Source organism: Henckelia pumila, chromosome 4 (genome assembly GCF_033568475.1).
Source record: "Henckelia pumila isolate YLH828 chromosome 4, ASM3356847v2, whole genome shotgun sequence".
In the NCBI taxonomy this organism is placed as follows: Eukaryota; Viridiplantae; Streptophyta; class Magnoliopsida; order Lamiales; family Gesneriaceae; genus Henckelia; species Henckelia pumila.
The window spans coordinates 116483249-116503884 of NC_133123.1; the positions used below are offsets into that span (position 1 = coordinate 116483249).

At 35.0% G+C, this 20636-nt stretch overlaps 1 protein-coding gene across 5 annotated transcripts; it reads right to left on the bottom strand.

Moving 5' to 3' along the window:
- Positions 1-7685: 7685 nt before the first annotated feature.
- LOC140860392 (cysteine--tRNA ligase 2, cytoplasmic-like) lies at positions 7686-12820 on the bottom strand. Of its 5 annotated transcripts, none has more exons than XM_073263403.1 (10): positions 11904-12810; positions 11618-11792; positions 10997-11060; positions 10737-10898; positions 10121-10291; positions 9751-10032; positions 9536-9661; positions 8842-9060; positions 8625-8741; positions 7686-8518 (listed from the first exon to the last, which is right to left on the bottom strand). In XM_073263403.1, exons 2-10 carry the CDS (start codon positions 11788-11790, stop codon positions 8144-8146), a joined length of 1689 nt encoding a protein of 562 aa, XP_073119504.1. In that variant the 5' UTR covers positions 11791-11792; positions 11904-12810; the 3' UTR covers positions 7686-8143. The 5 variants fall into 5 exon arrangements, with proteins under 5 accessions (XP_073119504.1, XP_073119508.1, XP_073119505.1 ...); XM_073263407.1 differs by having other exon boundaries at positions 7687-8518; positions 12685-12820; XM_073263404.1 differs by lacking the exon at positions 11904-12810 and having other exon boundaries at positions 7688-8518; positions 11595-11718.
- Positions 12821-20636: the final 7816 nt, after the last annotated feature.

The window sequence follows — 20636 nt, forward strand, 5'->3', positions numbered from 1 at the left end:
AGTCATGAATGATATAGTGCAGTGTTGGGGAGTGAATTTGACTTCATAACCTCTATCGCACAATTGACTTATGCATAGTAGATTATGTTTAAGCCCTTTCACTAGGAGTACATCATCAATCAAGCAGGATTTAGAAATACCTATTGAGCTGATTCCTTCGATAACTCCTTTGTTGTTGTCTCCAAAGGTGACAGATCCCTTCTCCTTTGGTTTGATGGATTGGAGCAGCTCTTTGTTTCCCGTCATATGTCTAGAACATCTACTGTCTACATACCATATGCTAGGGAGAACAGTTTTCCTATTTCCCTGCAAAAATTGGTTTTGGTACCCTTTAGTTCTTTTGGGTCCATAATGTTAGAAAAGAGAGATACAAAATAGACTTCTAAGAGTTCAGTCTCTCATAGCAACATCATCGCCACTTTCTAAGAGTGCTCCCAGTAGTAGGTAGGTCTATGGCCTCTTTAAAAACCTATTTTCTTGGACAGAGCAGCGTTCATCAGGAAGACCAGTCGCAAGTCAAGGCAGTTTAAACCGGTCTATGATGAACTTCCTTAGATCATGATCTCATAATGCCAACTGAAGAGTTGTTAAGTACTCTTAGGCCTCCATTTCATATAACTCTTTTGATCATATTGAAATCTCAAGGATCTACATTTATATCTAGCATGACCAATTTTACAACAATAAGAGCATGTAGGGGGTGATCTCATTTTTATTTTAGCAATTAGACTAGTAAAGTCTATTGATTTCTTACCGTACCCTATTTCACCCTTATCAAAACTACATTTCTGCATGCTAAGTAGATTATTCAATTTATTACTGCTGACATTGAACTTATTAAAAGATTTTTCTAAGTGGGCTATGTCATCCTTTAATCTTACGTTTTCATGTCCCTTAGTTTCTAATTCATTTTTAAGGTTTTTATTTTCCTTTCTAAGTGACTTAGTCATATCAAACATTTGTTTATATGCATGTAGTAGTTCGTCATAGGAAGGTACCTCGTCATCGTCGTCGGAGACGATGTCATCACTTTTAGCCATGAGGCAAATGTTAGCTTCCTCCTTAACATCGTCGCTATCGCTCCAAGTGGCTAGAAGTGCTTTCTTCTTTCCTTTGTCAGATTTCTTCTTGAGAGGGCACTCATTTGCATAATGCTCTTGTTGTTGAAAATTGTAGCAAGTAACTTCCTTGTCCGTCTTCTTTTTGAACTTGTTTTCTCGCATAAATCTTTTGAATTTTCTTGCGAAGAGTGTCATATCATCATCATCTTTTTCTTCGACTTGGGTAGATAAGGCAATTCCCTTTGCCTTGGTCTTTTCATCCTCTCTCTTTGACTCTTTCCTTGTAGATACTTCCAACTCATGGGTTTTTAGGGTCCCATGGAGTTGATCAAGATCATACGATGCGGTGTCACCTTTGTTGGACTCAATGATGGCAGTCCTCTTTGCATCCCACTCCTTGGGTAGGGCGCATAGAGCTCTTCTCCAAACTTTCTTGGATGGATACTTTTCTCCAAGTTGGGCTAACTCATTGATGATTTGAGTAAGCCTTCGGAACATTGTGTCAACATCCTCATTGGTTTCCATCTCAAATGTTTCGTATTTGAGTTGGAGTAGATCGATCTTCGTCTCTTTGGCTTGATTAGTCCCTTCATGGCATATCTCCAACTTGTCCCATATCTCTTTAGCGGATGAGCACATCGAGATTCGATTGTATTCGTTCATATCTAAGGAACAATGAAGAATATTCATGGCTTTAGCATTTTGAGATATAAGTTTCATATCCTCCTTAGAAAATTCGTCCATTCCCTTAGGAATTTTGACACCCTCAACCTCTTTAGTAGGTATGTAGGGACCTTTCACAGTAACCTTCCAAATGTCATAGTCTACGGATTGGATATATAGGGATATTCGATTTTTCCAATATCCATAGTTTATGCCATTGAAAAGAGGAGGACGATTTGTTGATTGCCCTTGAGCATAGTCGCTCGCTAGATTTGCCATAAGAACCTTTTTGAAAATATTTTGAAAAAGGTGGCTCTGATACCACTTGTTAGAACCTAATGGGGGGGGGGGGGGATTTAGGTTCTATTGGCAACTTTAGCAATTTAAAGCGATTATGCTAGTACGCAAGCGGAAGACTTAAAGCAATTAATAATAAGTGCGGTAAATAAATGCGTAATGTAAATAAAAGGGATAAGAGATGTTTATGGAAGTTCGACGATAAATCGTCTACGTCTCCCCTTCTTGGTTAAGATCGATTAACCAAGGATCCACTAGCACTTCAACGTCTTGGCCTTGATGGCTCCAAGGATAGCCATACAACTCAACATGATCACCGCACCGATACAACTCAAACTCTTGGCCTTAAGGGCTCCAAGGATAGCCTCAACACAACACACTTGGCTTCACACTCAAGTGCTTACAACGATAGCACAACACATTTGGCTTCACACTCAAGTGTTTACAACAATAACACAACCAACTCACAAACTATTTTTACAAACACTCTCTAATACTTGAATATATCACACACACACTTTGATAGTGAAAAATTACTTGCAAAGGAGAGAAGAGATGAGTTGGGATGTCTCCAAATGACCTTGGATGGCCTCTATTTATAGTTGGCAAAGATTTGAATCTGATTTGAGTACATGAGGCGTGTGTTGAGAAGTCAAGGAGTGACAAAAAGTGTTCGGCGCCGCTGCCTACTTTTTCCCAGCACTGAGCGGATTTTGTGGAAAATTCATATCTCCCAATCTAACCGTTGGATTGATCTGAAATTTAAACCAAAGCTTTAAAACATCTGGATCTTCATTCTGAACGGTGTAGATTTGATTTTAAAGAATAAAGCATGCCCAGTATTTTTCGGAAGTCGCTTTATCATGTTTTCGAACTTGTTCTGTGCAACAAATTTGAAAAATTCATATCTCCCAATCCATCATTTGGATTGACCTGCAATTTGGACAAAAGCTTTATAACATCATAAGCTTGTATCTGATTGGTGGAAATTGGATTTGGATTTTTCAAACATTCCCAGAAAATAAGTCGAATCTTCATGGTTTCGTTCCTTGCAGAAGTGGGTATTGTGCAGCATATATGAAAAAATTCATATCTCTCATTCTAGCCGTTGGATTGCTCTCAAATTTGGACAGTACATGTAACACTTCTTTATCTAGATTATGATTAGTGGAGATCCGATTTGTAGTCATAGAAAATTTCCAGTAATTTTCGGAAGTTGCTGCTCCATACTTTGGCTTCTTCTTGTCTTTTTCTAAATATCTCTTAACAATGTTCCATGACATCCACATAACATTGTGTCCATTATATGAGCAAATTGAGACTTCATAAATACATTGATAGCTTCAAAATAACTTTCAATAATTTATTTGTCAATGAATCTAATCTGCAAAATCTCACTTTAAATGGTTAGTAACAATTAACCGAGTTTTGTAATCATCAAAACATAATATTATGAGACTTATTAATGCATTAAAAATATTAATCTCATCACACGAGATTTGTATGCGTTTAAGGCGTAACACACTAAAGCTTAACTACTTGATATTCTTAGAGGTTTACAGGTGTGCAATTTTTATAACGTGTTTCCTTTATGGCTGGAAGTGGACTCCTTGGCGGCGTTATCAGATTCAGGGGATACTTAAAACTTCAGAGGTGCGGAAAACTCATATTTACAGGGAAGCAAACGCAACGGCGGATGAATTGGCTAATCTGATTGGGCTTTGGGATCGGCCATATTGCACTCGCAAGACATCACTGGAAGGCTTAAAAGGATTTGTAGTTTAGACAAGTCTGGTTTACCTTATATCAGGACTAAAACAGTTTTTAATAATTAAGTTTTATTTGTTATTTGTAATTTCTCGGGAGGTCTTGGTCTAGTCTTTCTCTCTTGTATTTTTTTTTGTTCGAATAAACAGGTAGGGGTCCGCCAAACCCCCCCCCCCCCCCCCCGGTCATAACAGACGGTGTTTCTTAAAAAAAAAGAAGAGAGAGAAAGACATACTCTTTACAATAAAAAATTAATATTTTTGAAGTAATATTTTTTCTTTAAGATATTCGCGTCACAAAATTGACTCAATAGACCGTCTCACAAGAGTTTTTGTATTAAATTATTTACGTAAACATATATATACAATAGATTTGAGTTTAGTTTCTTATCGGGTTTTGTAGTGACCCGTTTCGGAATCACTTAATAAGCAAAGTTTAAGCATGCAAAATAACTTAAAACACAATAATCAATTAAACCAGCGAAAACTTAAATAATTCAACTACCTACCGACAAAAATACAATCGGCACCAAAACAAAAGTCGATAAATGTTATACAACCCCTTCGAAAAGCAATAATAAATCCCACTATGGAAACCTGGTACAATACAATCCACCTACTGCAGCTCAACAACCGCTACCTCCCGATCCGTCCAACCTAAGTCATGCCCTATAGAATGTGGTGTCCAGAACAAAAACCGAGGACGTGAGCTAACAATGCTCAGTACGAAAGTATGAGTATACACATGCTATGAATGCTAAATGAAAATGAACAGGTATCGAAAATCTATCACGGTAGAAACTCTTGCTCAACAAATAGCATCATGGTATGTAGCACGCTGGGTCGTCGCATCAGGAGGTACTCTCATACCATAAGAAATACTTGGAAACCTGACCCAAATCCATGGAATCCATCCACAAACCTCGGGTCTGAGCTACCCCTCTACTAGTAATATCAAGGTATAGGCTCAATGTGATAATGCATGCAGCATAATAATCGTGACATAATAATTGCACATAAGTCATGCCATATAAATCATGCAAATATAGAATATGCATACTCAACTAGGGTATCTTGGATAGTACGTCTGTACCTCAAAATAAGCAACCTAGCGATACTATTTCTCTAGTCCATCCTATAAACAAATAATTACAGTATTATTAAATGTCGGCTAAAAGTCTTAACTAGACTAATAGCTACTCGCTAAAGCTAATCAGAGTCTAAAATTAGTATTACTTTTCATTATTCAATATGGATTGAGTCGACATATCTCACAAGAGACCTACTCTAAAATCATGCAAGTTAAAAAGAAAAAGTTACTTAGTATGCAAATATTTGGTATTTTATAAAGCAAAAAAAATGCTTTAATTATATATGCATATCAAAACAACAACAATAAATTAAATGGAAACAAATTTTTTTATGCAAATTTGAAGCCAAATCCTTCGAGACCCTTTTTTACGGTTTCGGGAGAATTTCACTTTAAGACTTAAGATTTATACATTCTCTTATGTTTAAGTTCAATCCAATTGAAAGGTATAATATCTGGAGCGCCGTTATATTTTAAAGACAGAATTAATATGGAGCTAAAAATCATGTACAGAAGAACAATTATTGGTTTTTCAAATCCAAAAGGATGCAATTTCTATTGATCATCATGCATTGCATTTTCATTTCATCTCATTTTACATTTTACTTGTCATATTTATTTGGTCATTTCATGTAGGGCTTGTGTCCACCCCTCACGACTATGGCCTGTTTTGTGCGTGGGCATAATGAAAAGTAATATTTTTAGTTATTGGGACAAATTTATGAACTTTTAAATTAGATGGCTTTTATTTTTATTTCTTGAGAAGTTAAAACTCTGAGAGTTATTGCGACTGCATAATTTAGAAAAAGTTTTGGATATTGTTCAAATTCTTTTTGTCGTTTGGAAATAGAACCTCGAGAGATGTTTGTATATATATATATAATTAGAATTCGTGTGTTTTTGGGATAATCAAAAAATACATTTGAGATGCTGCCCCTTTTTTCGATTGAATTTAATTTTACAACATGAAAATTCGATACTTTAAATGAGTAAGGATATTCATCTAAATTTTTTTAAGGGGGGAATTGTACTTTTCTTCAAAATGCATCAATTTTCCAGAAAAGGTTCCTACTGGCTCAAAATAAGGTCAAATGTATTATTGAATGAAGCACATGTGTCAAATAATTTGTTGAAACAAATATCATATAAAAAAATTATACCATGTAATAGAAAATACCTACGCAAAATATTCATATATCTTTTGCGTACATGTTTGTTGTTAGATCGTGAATTTGGTCTGGTTAAGTCGAAATATCAATTTTAAATGTCTAGTAATTGTCCGATTGTTTCGGTTAGTTTGGATCTATTTCATTTGCGTCGTTGTATGATTTAAATTATCTGAATTATATTATTACCATCAACTATATTTTGGTAAAACAAAAATATTAAAATATATTATTATCATCAGCTATATCTTCATATAAAACGAAAAACAGTCATATGCTTGAAAAGAAATATACTTCAAAAATACTAAATGTTAATGTCATTCACAATAAACTCAACAATTAAATACTGTTTTTCGCTACATCTTCCAAATAAAAGTACCTACTTTTGTTTTCTATCATAGAAATTGTTCTCCGTCAAACAACACCTGTTTATTTGTTTCTTTTAAAGAAAAAAAAAAATTTTAAAAAAAGAAACCAGTTTATCTGTTTTTCGAAAAGGAAAAACAAACAAATGAACAAATACCCTGTATTTGCTTTTCAAAAAGAAAAAACAGCTTAAAAAAATATACATTTCAAAATTAAAAGAACTAGGAAAAAATTTAATATTTAAAAAAATAAATGTGAGACATATAAATAGAAAAGATAGGATGCCCTATATTTTTTGGACAATTCAATTATTTCTTGACAAATAATAACTTTAAAATAGAACTATCCATCTATTCATTACTTTCAACAAGAACAGTCTATTTCCGAACAGAATAACCTTAATAACATATTAAACTTATTTTAGGTTTAAAATGAATTTGACCAGCCGAACACTCAAAAATAATTATCTCTATTTAGACAACACTATAAATGTGGTGCTTGAAACATTACACTTTTCGAGCAAGTAAATCGGCATGCGTACCTTTAATCCCACACAGTTCGATTAATCAGCACCAGAGTTATATCGAGAAACTATAATAGTGCAAGCTTTGCACTAAAATAGTCAATTTCTGCACCAAATACAATATCAATCTCCAACCCAATTACACCAAATTTTACACCAAAAGAAATATTTTCCGAATATTCCTTTTATTTCACATATATTAATTAATTTTATTCAACATATTTTTACAAATTATATAATTAATATTGTTTTTATAAAAAAAAATTATCGTTAATAAATATTTTTACAAATTATATAATTAATATTTTTATTAATTAAAAAATATTTTATGTATTTGAATTTGATATTTGTAGTCCAATTTATATTCAATTATGTATTCCAATTTGATATTTGTAGTCCAATTTATATTTATAGTTTAATTATTTGCATTTGTATTACAAAATAAAATTATTTACAAAATAATTATTTAAATGTTAAAAATTAAATTAAATTAATAATAAATTATTTATTGATTATATTAAATGATTATATATTAATTTTTTTTCCTAATATTTAGTTATTAAAATAATACCAAAAATATTTAATTAATATTTAAATATTTAAAAAAAACAAATAAAAGGTAATTAAAAAATTTCAAAAAAAATAAAATGAATGCACCAAATTTGGCGCAGGCCAAACGGGGCGTCAAAATGGCGCAGGATTTGGCGCCCCCATTGGAGCTCTTCTGCTGCGCTAAAATGCAGCGTTAGAGCTGCCCTTAAGGGAAGTAAAATTGCTTAAATTGAAAATAAATAAACGCACATCTATCTAATCCATGATCTATCTAAAAGTAAAATATGTAGAAAATAGATACAAAATTGTTGGTTTTCAATCAAACTAATCTCTTGAGCACTTCACCATTTAAAAGTTTAAGCACCCAAGGAGTTTTTTGCTATAACATATTCGAAGTAACAAAATTAGTTTGTTCCGAACAGCATGCTTCTGCTAGTTTTGGGCACTCTACTGACCACAAAATTCGTCATCTAAATTACAGGCAATTTTAACCACTTTCCCACTGGAAGAAATTTTGTATAAAACCCGACACAAAGGGGAGACGCTACAGCTCAAGAAAACTTCAAAAATCCAATGTAACAGGTACTATAAATATAAATAAATGTGTAATTTGTTCTGTAACTTACATTGTTCACGAGTTGGACACACACCGCTTCCTGCTACTTCTCACCTGGTGAAACTGAATTAGCGTTTTCCGCTGGAAGGTTCAATGGAGCGTTTTCCGCTGGAGGAGGGTTCGTTGGAGCATTTCCTGCAGGACGAGGGTTCGTTTGTCGAACAGGGAGGCAGGGCTCTTCCAATGGAGCAGACTCATCTGACTGGTTTTGTTGCATGGGAACACATGGCCTCCAAACCGTCTCCTTCCCAATGTCCATTAATGCAATTCCCTTGGCAGCTAAGTCACCTCTAATCTGATCGCTTTTTGAGAACTCTTTGTTTTTCCGGGCAATCATCCTTTCTTCAATTGAATGCATGACATCTTCTTCAGTCAGCAAGGCCCTTTTCAAAGCTTTATCTTTAAGTTGCTGCAGAACCTATATATGGTGGGACCATGTGGGATATAAGAATGTAATGGTGACTGAGTGTGTAAGTCATAATATAATAAGTGCAAGGACTAAGGAGCAGTAGATTAGTGATCACCTCAGTGTAACTCAAATTGGAGAGTAATCCAAGAACACCTAAAACTTCTTTGACCTTTTCCTCTAAATCGACTAAGGACTTCATCGTGGATAATTGTTGTTGCTTTGGCTGCTTCTTCTGGAATGTATTCAATGAAAAAAGAACTTTTACATCAAGCATATAGATAAAGGCATACTCATGAAGAGAACAGAGTGCATTATCAATTACAAATCCCTGCCTTGAGCATGTTTACTGAGCCATTCATGTATCTCAAAGCTTCTTGCAGAGAGGAATTTAATATAGTCGGAGTATGCAGATCATCTGACATTTTGGTCTCAAACTCCGTATGCAACTTATTAATTCCTTCTAGGGCAGCAGCACTAATACGGGCTGTTTTAGCATTTGTTCCGGTATCTGCGCTCAGAGATAGTAAAGCATTTTCGCAGTCTAGCAAAGTCTGTCAAGATTTAAAAAAAACAAAAAACCACCACCACCACCCATCAGATTGTTAACAGAAACAATAATATATGCTTGCATGCGATGGATATCTGCATGTTACGGCTTCAATTTAACATCAAGGGAAGAGCCACCATAAAACTTGGTGTCCATATGAAAAATGCATAACCAAGAACATTGGAAGGTTCTAGCACCAATAATATTTAAAGACTCAGAATTAACATGGAGCGGAAAATTAAGTACAGAACATGATTGGCTGGCTCTGCAAATCCAAAAGGAAAAAGAAACAATAATTCAAAGAACTGAAGTAACAAAATAACACCAGCTCTTCAGCTGCAATAGATCGATTGATATGTACCATAACAAAAAACCCAACACAAAGACAGACTCAAGCCTTGAGGCACCCATTTAAAACTCAATTACACAAAGAGCAAACATGATTCAATGGACATTCTATGGAAGAGAGAGTTGTTCACCTGGTACAAATAGAAAATAGCTTCAGATGCAATTTCTATCTGAGAAATTGAATAATTAACAGGGGAACGATAATGAGTACCCAACAAGAAATATCGCAGTGCAAGAGGATGATATAGATTGGTAACCTACAAAATAATATTTAATCAAAAATAGCTGTGAGCGCATAAGCATGTCCAAAGGTATTGAATCGGAGAACACCCCAACTATCATTTACCTCACGTATTGTGAAAAAGTTTCCAAGTGATTTAGACATTTTCTCATCATTAGCTGTCACAAAACCATTATGTACCCAATAATTAACTTTGCTCTCCGAGGAAGCAGCACAACTTTGAGCAATCTCATTTTCATGATGAGGGAAGATCAAATCCATCCCACCGCCATGAATGTCAAATGTGTGTGTCAAGTATTGAGAACTCATGGCACTGCATTCAATGTGCCATCCAGGTCTCCCAGGACCCCAGGGGCTGTCCCAAAATGGTTCACCAGGTTTTGCAGCCTGACGGAAAAAAAAGGTTGAACTTCTACATTCAAGAGTACAAAGGGACAGATAATTATGTTAGTCCAATGGCTGCAGAAGTTCACACCTTCCATAAAGCAAAATCAGCAGGATTCCGCTTTCTCTCATCAACAGCAACTCGCTCCCCAGCCCGGTTATCTTCTAGCTTTCGTCCGGATAGAAGACCATAATTTGGGAAATTATCGACAGAGAAATAAACATCACCATCAACAGCGTATGCACAATCATTGCTGATAATCTGCAAAATTGAGACAAGAATTGACATGTGAGAAAAAGGATGGCATGTAACATGAAAAAAAGACAAAACAAAACAGAAACAAAATTTCTCCATACACTGCAAGAGGGACACAAAAACAACAATTGTACTCATTACCATGATTAAACATAATAGGCAATTATATAATTTTCACAAATTTGTCATAGAACTACATTCAAAAAGAAGTTAAGAATCCTAAATGTAATCTTTTGAGTTAAAAACAAATTTATTTATTCCAATGAGGGAGTTAACAGGAGAGTATAACATCAAGCAAAATTACAAGTAAACTACGGTTTTGTACCAACTTGTGCCTGAATGTTCAAGAAATGATAAAGCTCAGTATTGCACTGAGATTTGAATATGCCCGTGATAGCTATTGAATCTTCTATGAAAAAATAAATACAAAAAAAACCGAAACGCGAAGAACCTGAGCAATCATGTCCTTGATTTGCTGCATATGTTCAGTAACCCGTGGTTGATGGGTGGGAACAAGACAATGAAGATCTGCCATGTCATTAAGAAACTCATTGCAAAAACGACCACTCAACTCCTTTGGATCCTCCCCAACCTCATTTGCTCTACGTATAATCTGCAGATGATCTACCGTGTGAACAGTTACATAAATGAATCCAACACAAATATACGTGTAATAGACTATTGAATCATCTAGTGAGAAAAATTACATGCCTTGTCATCAACATCGGTGAAATTTCGTGCATATGTAACATCATAGCCCAAAAATTTTAGATACCTACAGCATTAAAATTCAATGAATACAGTCGAGACTCATTAACCAGATGGAATAACAGGCACAAGACGTTATTAGAAGACAGATTTCACATGCAATACATCAGCCGTGAAAAAAATTCCTTCCAAAGCCCATAATTTTTCAGAAAAATCACAGTGATAATGGGCAATAAATATAATTGATCCGTACAATTCTGGGAACTGTTCTCCATAATGAACAACAACAAATGAAGCATTTTGGAAATACTAGAACAAGTAGTCATGCTTCTAAGTATCTAATGCACCTTCAACAATGACCCACTAAAATGGAGCTAACACAATATGCATTTTATTAGAAAGTATCCATAAACAAGCACTACCAGCCAAGAAACAACATGCTCGCAGGCCGCAGCCCAAAATGGTCTAACATTCATAATTCCCAACCACAATCTAGTCATACAAGAAATCGGATAAATGCAAAAAAAAATACGTAGATGAAATATATCATCACAACACAAAAACGAAAAACCAAAACATCACATTCACATAAATTTGATACCTCAAAAAAAAACTGCAATTAACCTGTAGAGTACATCGAAAGCAACGTAAGCACGCGCATGACCAATATGGCTGAGATCGTAAGAGGTAACACCGCAGACGTACATTCCAACTTTTCCCTCAATTCTAGGCTTGAAAACCTCCTTCTGCTTCGACATCGTGTTGTACAATTGGAATTTTGGCTTTTCTTTCGCCATATCTGCACACAATTGAAGACGAATGGATGCTTTCGTTTAGAGCGTCTCTATGGTAATTTCACTATCGAATTTACAAAATCCTAAATTAGGGCTGAGGGTTTCAAATAACGCACCGATTTACTTGTAATATCTTATCAACCGAGCGAATAAAAATCGGTAAGAGAAACCCGTCTGAGATTAAAGTTCACCAGCAATTATAATCACAAATCTCATTCTTAGATATAGGTGTTTATCGGTCGGTTCGGTTTTAATTTGTCCAATTTCGGTTCGATTTTCCCGTTCTCGGTTAATGAAATATGTAATCCGAAGTCGAACCATTTTACTTCGGTTCGGTTTTATACTATAATAGACCGGTGGTTTCGTCGGTTTGATCAATAATACATATCACAATAAAAGAAACATAAATTTCATTCATCATGTAAAAGTGACCAGCAACAAAAATTCTAAAAATCAAACAGCTTATTCAAACAATTAAGAAAACGTTTAGAATTTTGAGAATATGCAAATCTGGACGCTTACAAATCTAACAAAATGGATGATACGTACAATCTAAAGATAAAATTTATTTAGCATTATAATAACAACTTTTTCTTGATGCAAGAACCTGGTAATTGTGGTCCATTTCACAAAAAAAACATTTATGAAGAACAAAATCTATCCATAAACTAAAATAGCAGAAAAACACATCAGCAAGAATTTAAAATTGTTATGCCCAATTCTCAAGCTTTACAACAAACAGCATACATTCAGAAATGATAACCAGGAAAAAAATCTTAGAAGATATCGAGCAGATTCCCTAAGCAGTAAACACTACACTGAAATTGAATTTTTTTTTTTTTTCAAAAATTTTCCTAAAAAACAGAAGCATCAAACGCGAAACAGATGCAAGAATACATTTTATGAGGAAAGCTATGGCGGTCGTCAGTCGGCGGTCGGCGGTCCGGCGGAATTTAATTTGTGAGGGATGGCTAGGGCTTGCAAGCGATGCGAGAAATTGTGATTTGGGGTCTATGACTTGTGAGAACCAAGCGTGAAGGAGTCTTCAGTCTAGGACTAAAATTTTAAAATAAATAAAATTTAATTTATAAATAAGAGGAAACCTAGGGACTAAATTGTAAAATAACCTAATTTACGGTCGGTTAGGTTTTTTATACATAAAAACCGAAACCAAACCGGAAAATCAAAAATTTCAGATTTTATATCCAAAACCGAACCAAAAAACTGATCCAAAAAAACCAAAATTTTAATTTCGGTCGATTTAAAAACCGAAACCAAATCGGAAAATCAAAAATTTCAGATTTTATATCCAAAACCGAACCAAAAAACTGATCCAAAAAACCAAAATTTTAATTTCGGTCGATTTTTTCGATTATATCAGAATAATGAACACCCCTACTTAGATATACGAGTAAAAGCATAAGAGTATATTTAATTTCACATTAAAAATATGACAAATTTATTTTTCTACTACAAAAAATTTGAATGATGATAAAGTTTTGCATTATCAAATTTTAGTATTGCCTCAACTTTGTTTTTTTTTTTTTAAGAAAGCAGCGCTGGAAGCGGGGGTTAGGCAGACCCCTACCTGTATATAAACATAAATAAGCAATACAAGGAAATCCGAAAGGAGGTGGGGAACTAGGCCAAGACCTCCTCAAAAGGCCACACATTAAAAATAGTCACATCCAAACAACTAGGGTATCAGACCAAGACAACCCTAGAAACTGAGTGAATATAGACAAAATATCATTGACAACTAACAAATCATAAGCAGAAGTCATCCTGCGCAGCAAAAGGACAGCAAAATCCATGACTCTAGCTAGGCAAAATCCAAACAGACACTGAGGCGTGAATGTAGCGCTTTCAACATCCTGAGCTGGACTTGAAGGTGAAAGCTAAGCTAGATATATATCCCGAAATTCACGATCACCTGTAGAGTCAACGAACAAAATAGGTCGCCTTGGAAAAGGAAGAGCGGCCACCAAACAGCACACCCGAAACAAAAGGTAACAGAGATATGGCGTAGAGATCCCAAACCATATCCTAAAAACAGAGTAGACAGGAAAACCAAAAAAGAAGAAGGCATATGTATCCACCACCGTCTACCACCATCCAAAAGAAAGAGCCAGGCAAGGGGAAACCACAGTGAACGCCTCACAAGTATATCTCCCTGAAAAATCAAGTCGATCGGGGCAGGGAGACTAGGTAACTCTAAAAGACTCCGGAAGGAAGCCGAAAAGCTGAACCTGCAAAGAAAATTAAATATCTACATATATATATATATATATATATATATATTAAAAAAGTCTAGGCGAAGCTAGAGCAACAGAAGAAAAGAAAGGAAGCCCATAAGAAACGGCCAAAAACGAGTAAAAGGCTCTAGGTAAACCTAGATCTAGACCTGGCCAAGGTCCGGGTCAAACCCGGACCCGACCCGTGGTTAACCGGGTCAAACCCGGAACCGGACCGGCCACTGGCCGGTCCGGTCACGGATTTTCCTTTTGAAACCCGCCGACCCGACGGTTCTGACCCGGGTCCGAACCGACGGGTTGACCCGGGTCAACCCGGCGGGTCGGCCTATTTTTAAATAATATATTTATTATTTTGTTAAATTTTAAATAAAATATTTAAAACCTATATAAGTTGGATTTGAACTCAAGACCAATTGGTATCATGCATCACTCTTGCCACTAGGTCAATAGATTACTTGATATTAGATTGTGATTGAAAATCATTAAATGTAATAAAATTTGTATACAAGATGTTTAAATTGAAATGTAACAGATTTTTTATTGAGATATGTATAGTTTTTAATATAAGATGTTGAAAGTTGAAATATAATATATTTTTTATTCAATAAATGTAATAAATTTTTTATTGAAATATATATAATTTTTAATATAAGAAATGTAATTTTTTTATTTAATAAATATAATATATTTTTTATTGAGATAGACATAGTTTTTAATATAAAATGTTGAAAGTTGAAATGTCATATATTTTTTATTGAATAAATATAATATTAAAAGATGTTAAAAGTTTAAATGTATATATTTTTATTTAATAAATTTATATATTTTTTTATTGAGATAATGAAATATTTGATAGAGTTTTAAAATTTTAATTGTAAAAAAAATTTTAAAAAAATTATTTTTTTAAAAAAAAACAAGGGTTGACCCGGACCCAGACCCGGACCAGAACCGCCGGTTCACCAACCTGGACCCGGACCGGAACCGCCGGTTCACCAACTCGGACCGAAACCGGCCAAGGGCGGGTCGGTTAAGGGTTGGTAAAATACCAACCCGGAACCGGCCCATGGCCAGGTCTACCTAGATCTAAGGTATGGAATCCCGGATAAATCAGAACGGGCCAAGGCAGCGATGTGAGTGGTTAGAGAAACACCAGTCTCTAACAAACACTGCCTATGGTCATGAGCAAGCTGAGCCAGCGCATCCGCTACCGAATTCCATTCCCTATAGATATGCGAGAAATGAACCGGCCTATCTCGCACCAAAACACGCGTCCTCGACAAAATATGGTCCAAATCCCAACGACACCTCCGAGATCGAAGAATCTGAATGGCTATTTGGATTCGGTCTCAATCCAAAGGGGAAAAAGGCTAAGATCAGAACAGAGAAGGATACCCCTCCAAACCGCCCAAAGCTCTGCACGGACATTGGACCCCATACCGATGAAATCACTGAAATAAGCCAAGACACGCCTTGAAGAATCTCTAACAACCCCACCCACAGAAGACTCACCCAGGTTCCCTCTCGAGCTACCATCAACATTTAACTTGAAGAACCCAAGCAGCGGCCTCAGCCAACGGACAATCGCAGTCTTATGAATTCGTTGAAGGCCAACTGAGATACCCATGGTCCGGGCAGCCTGCAAAGCCCCAATCCAAAGGTTGGGCTTGATAGTGGCTGCCGAGTGAGCAAGTCTCAGATAAGACAAAAATTGAAATTTGACCTTCTCCGCATAAGAGGGTAAGTGACGGTGCTTAGCATCATTGCGTGCAGTCCAAAGGAACCAAAGTACGACAAATGGAATGAACTCCTTCACATTACCCCAGGAGACCACTCGCGACCCCGCTTCCAAGCACTGAAAAACATACGAAAGTCTCAGTGACGGGGATGCGGACACGGAATATGGCCCCAAAACAATGCCACATAGAATGGGCAATGGGACCGTCGATGAAAATGTGGGTTGTCTCCGACATCTCACAACATTGACACTTGGACACAAGTGTAATACCACGCTGTTGGAGCACCTCATCCACAGGTAACCATCGATTCCAAACTCTCCACAGAAAGAAGGACATGGTGGGCCTCATCCAGCGCCCCTATAAAGGAGTCAGGATATCCGAGATCGATCCTCTCGGTCTGACCTGCTCCCACGCAGATCTCACAGAAAAAGCACCATCGGTGCTGTGGATCCAAAAGGCCGCATCCGGCTCATCCACCAAAACATGTATCTGCACAATCTCATCCGCCACCGAGGGAGCGACGACCGCACAGAGGAGATCAAAATCCTAGGCTCCCTCCGACAAGAAGCTAGAAACACTCTCTCTCCGGTCCCCTCTGACATCACACCTGCTCGACAGAGGTGCATCACCCAACCAGGTATCATCCCAAAAAGAAACCTCACCGTGACCAATCCTCCACCGGATACCAGTCTCCGCACGAGGCCTAATATTGAGCAATCGCCGCCAAGTTGGAGAAATGGTGTAACACCAGGAAATTCGATTACGTAAATCCACATGCATAATTATGAAAATTTAAATATTTAAAAATTTAGAAATGTGGGTTAAATGTTAATTATGTGTTATTATGTGTATTATGTGCATGATTTAAAGTTATTTCAACATTTAACCCATAAATATGGAATTTCAGAATTTTTTAGTAATTGTTTGATTTTATCGCGTAGACGGGACCGTGGACGGACGAGATATTAGTACTTCATCCAAATATTTTATGAGATTTTTATAGGCCTTAAAATATTATTTTAAGGCATTATTTCTTAAAAATCATAGTATTAATAATTATATATAAGTAGTGTTCCATTTTCCTCCAAAATAAGCCCTTTTTATGACTTTTTAGGACTCTTTAAAATTCCTTAATTTATCATTTCGAGATTTATAAATTACCATCAGATTAGTATGTTATTGAGAAGTTTTAAAATTTCATTTTTATGGTATATTAATTAATTAAGTTAATTAGTGTAATTATAATTAAATTATATCCTAAATCCCCTAATTCCTACCCTATCTCACGCCTAAATCACATAGCCGACTCCTCCATCGTCTTCTCCACTCTTCTTCATCTGAAAACCAGCCACCATAGCCGAACATTTGAGGTTTTTAATCAAGTTTGAAGATTCGTTCGTCTCGGAGCGCCGTACACGCGTTATAAGCTTGAAAATTTGTTTATCTCGGTGAAAGGCATGTTGAATTTTTTTCTTGAACACCATATAAGCTATTTAATCTGTTTTATGTATGAAACCATCAAGCATGAATGTTTTTTTTAGATTTGGAGCAAAAACGTTTCGCATAGTATGAACAGTCCATGTTTTTGCTTTGATTCTCCTTTGTTACTCACGTTTTTAACCATGGGAATGGATCAGGCTGATGTCCAACATCTGGGGATGTGTCTTAGGGTCCCTAGGATTGAGCTTGGTCAGGTTTTGGGGCTGGAAAGGGCTGGAACCAAAGCCATATCTTCTGATACGCAGCAGATCGCGCAGGTTGAGCGAGGTTGGGAGATTGGCTCGTTCTCGGTCCACAGAGCGTGTTTTAAGGTGATTCCACTTGGGTTAGAACCTCAAAACCTTGGAGAAGCTATTCCAGGTAGTGATCCGGCCGGTGGTGGCCGGAACTGATGTTGGCTAAGTATGGGCGGTGGTTTCACGGCCAAAGGTGGCCGGGGCAGGCAGCACGGACAGCTTTTCCAAAGCCGCTCAGGGCTGCCGGGAGTTAGGATTAGGAAAAGAAAGACTAAGGTTGTGTCTAGGCTTTAGATGGGCCGGGCTGGGTGTTTTGGGTTTGGTTTGGGTCTGATGTGTCACGGGTCATGTTAGTTGGGTCCGGGTCTGGGTTAAGTTAGTCGGGCTCGGTTATTTTTATTTTTAAGTTATTATTTAAATTATGTGCTTAATGGGCTAAGTTAATTATTAAAAATGTATTTGGGCTTCTAATTATTTTTATTTTTGACCTTAAATTATTTATTTAAGTGAGTCCAATAATTTTCATGGGCTTGGGGGTACGTGGAAATTATTGGGTCAGTTTGTGAATTTTGGGTCTGTCAGTGATTAAAATTGGGCTGAGTTAAGTTATTGGACTTAAATATTTTATTTGGGTCCAATTATGTTTAAGTATTTTATTTGGGCTTAAATATGAAATTTGGGCTTTAATTAATTTAATGGGTCAGTCTTAGAATTTATGGGCTTAAGTCTAGGGGATCAGCAGTCTGGACAATCCCATGAAAAAATAATAAGTCCGGAATATATATTTAAATTATTTTATGCATGACATTTATTTTATGTACAAGTATTAATATTATGAAAATTATTTAAATATATATTTCGGACCAAATTTTAGTGCATGCATACATGAAATAATTTTATGATGAATGATATGTTTAATGTTGAGCATGAAAAAATATTTTATGGAAATTGAAGTGATGTGGCAGCATAGAGGTGGTTTACCACCGAGCACAGAGGTAGTTTACTAACGTCATAGAGGTGGTTTTTCCATCGAGCACGGGGTAGTTTTACTACCAGCATAGAGGTGAATTTATCCACCGCCACGTACGATGGTTTTTAGACTGATCAGTCGCTCATGATTACGAGCCACACTCATGGATATAACCTACACTGTTCTTTATGATTATGATATGCTCAAATTATGTTATGTATTATATGATATAGCACATGGATATTATTTTATGATGAAAGTTATGACATGAAAGAATTTATGATGCATTATTTTAAGAGCATGCATGCATATTCATGATGAGTATATATATTATATTTTTATTTTTTTTTTAGAGGAGTATATGTATTAGTATTATTAATTATGTGTTTATGTGTGATTTTTAAACCTTGTTATTATGAGATAAAAGATGTTGGGATTTATTTAAGTGTTGTTATTATTTAAGAACATGGATTTTATTTTATTATGCATGCATGACAAATTAGTTGATATTATTTTTTTCAAACGGAAGATGTTGGGATTTATTTAAGTGTTTGTCAGTTACAAGATATTTTAAATATTTATTTAAGTTATTTATCCAATTTTTAATTAAATGTTTATTTTAAGTGTTTATACATATATGCATGGGCATATATGTATAATTAATATTTTTACATTATTATTTTTTTTAAAAAAAGTTCTAGCATTTTATTAGATCGAGTCGTTTCAAATGGCCCCACGAGATGGAGCACAGATAGGGTTCACAGTCCGGCAATACTTTCTCGAAAGGAATCTCGCCCAGAGAGAAGAACCCTGCTGGAATCTGAACCACAACTTCATAGAAAAGTTGCCAACAATGTCTTTCAGCCTGCGAAAGCCAAGGCCCCCCCTCCCACAAGAAAAAAAAACAATGGTGGAAAAAATTATTTGAATCTAATTAAAATATTAAGCAAGGTTCTAAAAACGTGAAGCGCGTCGAAGTGTTAAGGGTCAAGGTTCAAAATTTTCAAGCTTAAGCGAGCTTAAGCATGAAAAAGCGTTTTTAATTTTTATTATAATTTTAATTATTTTAAGACAAACATTAAATAAAATGTTAGATTAACCATAAATATAAGATTTAATAGATAATTCAAGTTCTAAACTATAAATATACATATTTATAAAAATATTTTGATTTTAAAAAACAAATGAAATCTTCCGTTCTAATTAAGAGGCTTGAGATAAATTAAGAGTTATTTGCACCAAACACCCATGTGAAATATTGAAAATGCATACTTATCCCCTGTGAAATTTTAATAGGCATCTTTAACCCTGACCTTTTAAAAAACTAGCACACTCGCCCTTTCAAATGAGTGATTGTTGCGCATTCGCCCCTCATGCGACTGGACAAATATTTTGAAATTTTTTTTTGCACCAAATACCCCTGTGAAATATTAAAAATGCATATTTAACCCCTGTAAAAATAATTTTTAAATCTATTCAACCCATAATACACGATTTTTATTAAAATCTAATTATAAAATATTTAGCAAACATTTTTTGTTTTATTAATTTTATTTTTATTTTTAAATTTATTATGATTATATAAGGTACCGCTTGGTAGATATGATGGGATAAATAATACATAAATAAATAATATAATGTAATGTAATAAAAAATAAATAAAAAATGATAGTGAATATATTATTTGATTTGATTGATGGATTATAATTTATTGATTTGATTTATAAAATTTTATATTAAAAAATAACAAATTACCATTTTACCCTTTTACCAATAAATAAAATATGAATAATATTATTTATAAGAGGTAATATAGTAATTTAAATTAAATAATTTGATTGATGTAAGATAAATAATTGATGATTTGATTGATTTAAAATAAATAATTAATAGATGAATAAATAATATGATGAGAAGAACGTGGGATTTGATTGGATAAGTTATACACATATTAATAATATAGGCTACCAAACGAAGCCTAATTTTTTTCTAAAAAATATTATTATTTTATTTTGTTATCATTATTTCATTAAACTTTCTTCTTGTTTCCAACTTCTCCATTAAAAATGCATTTATTAACGAGATTTAAATACCTAAAAGTACCAAAATATTAAATCAAAATGATAAGTGTATGATAAGTACCAAACATTTT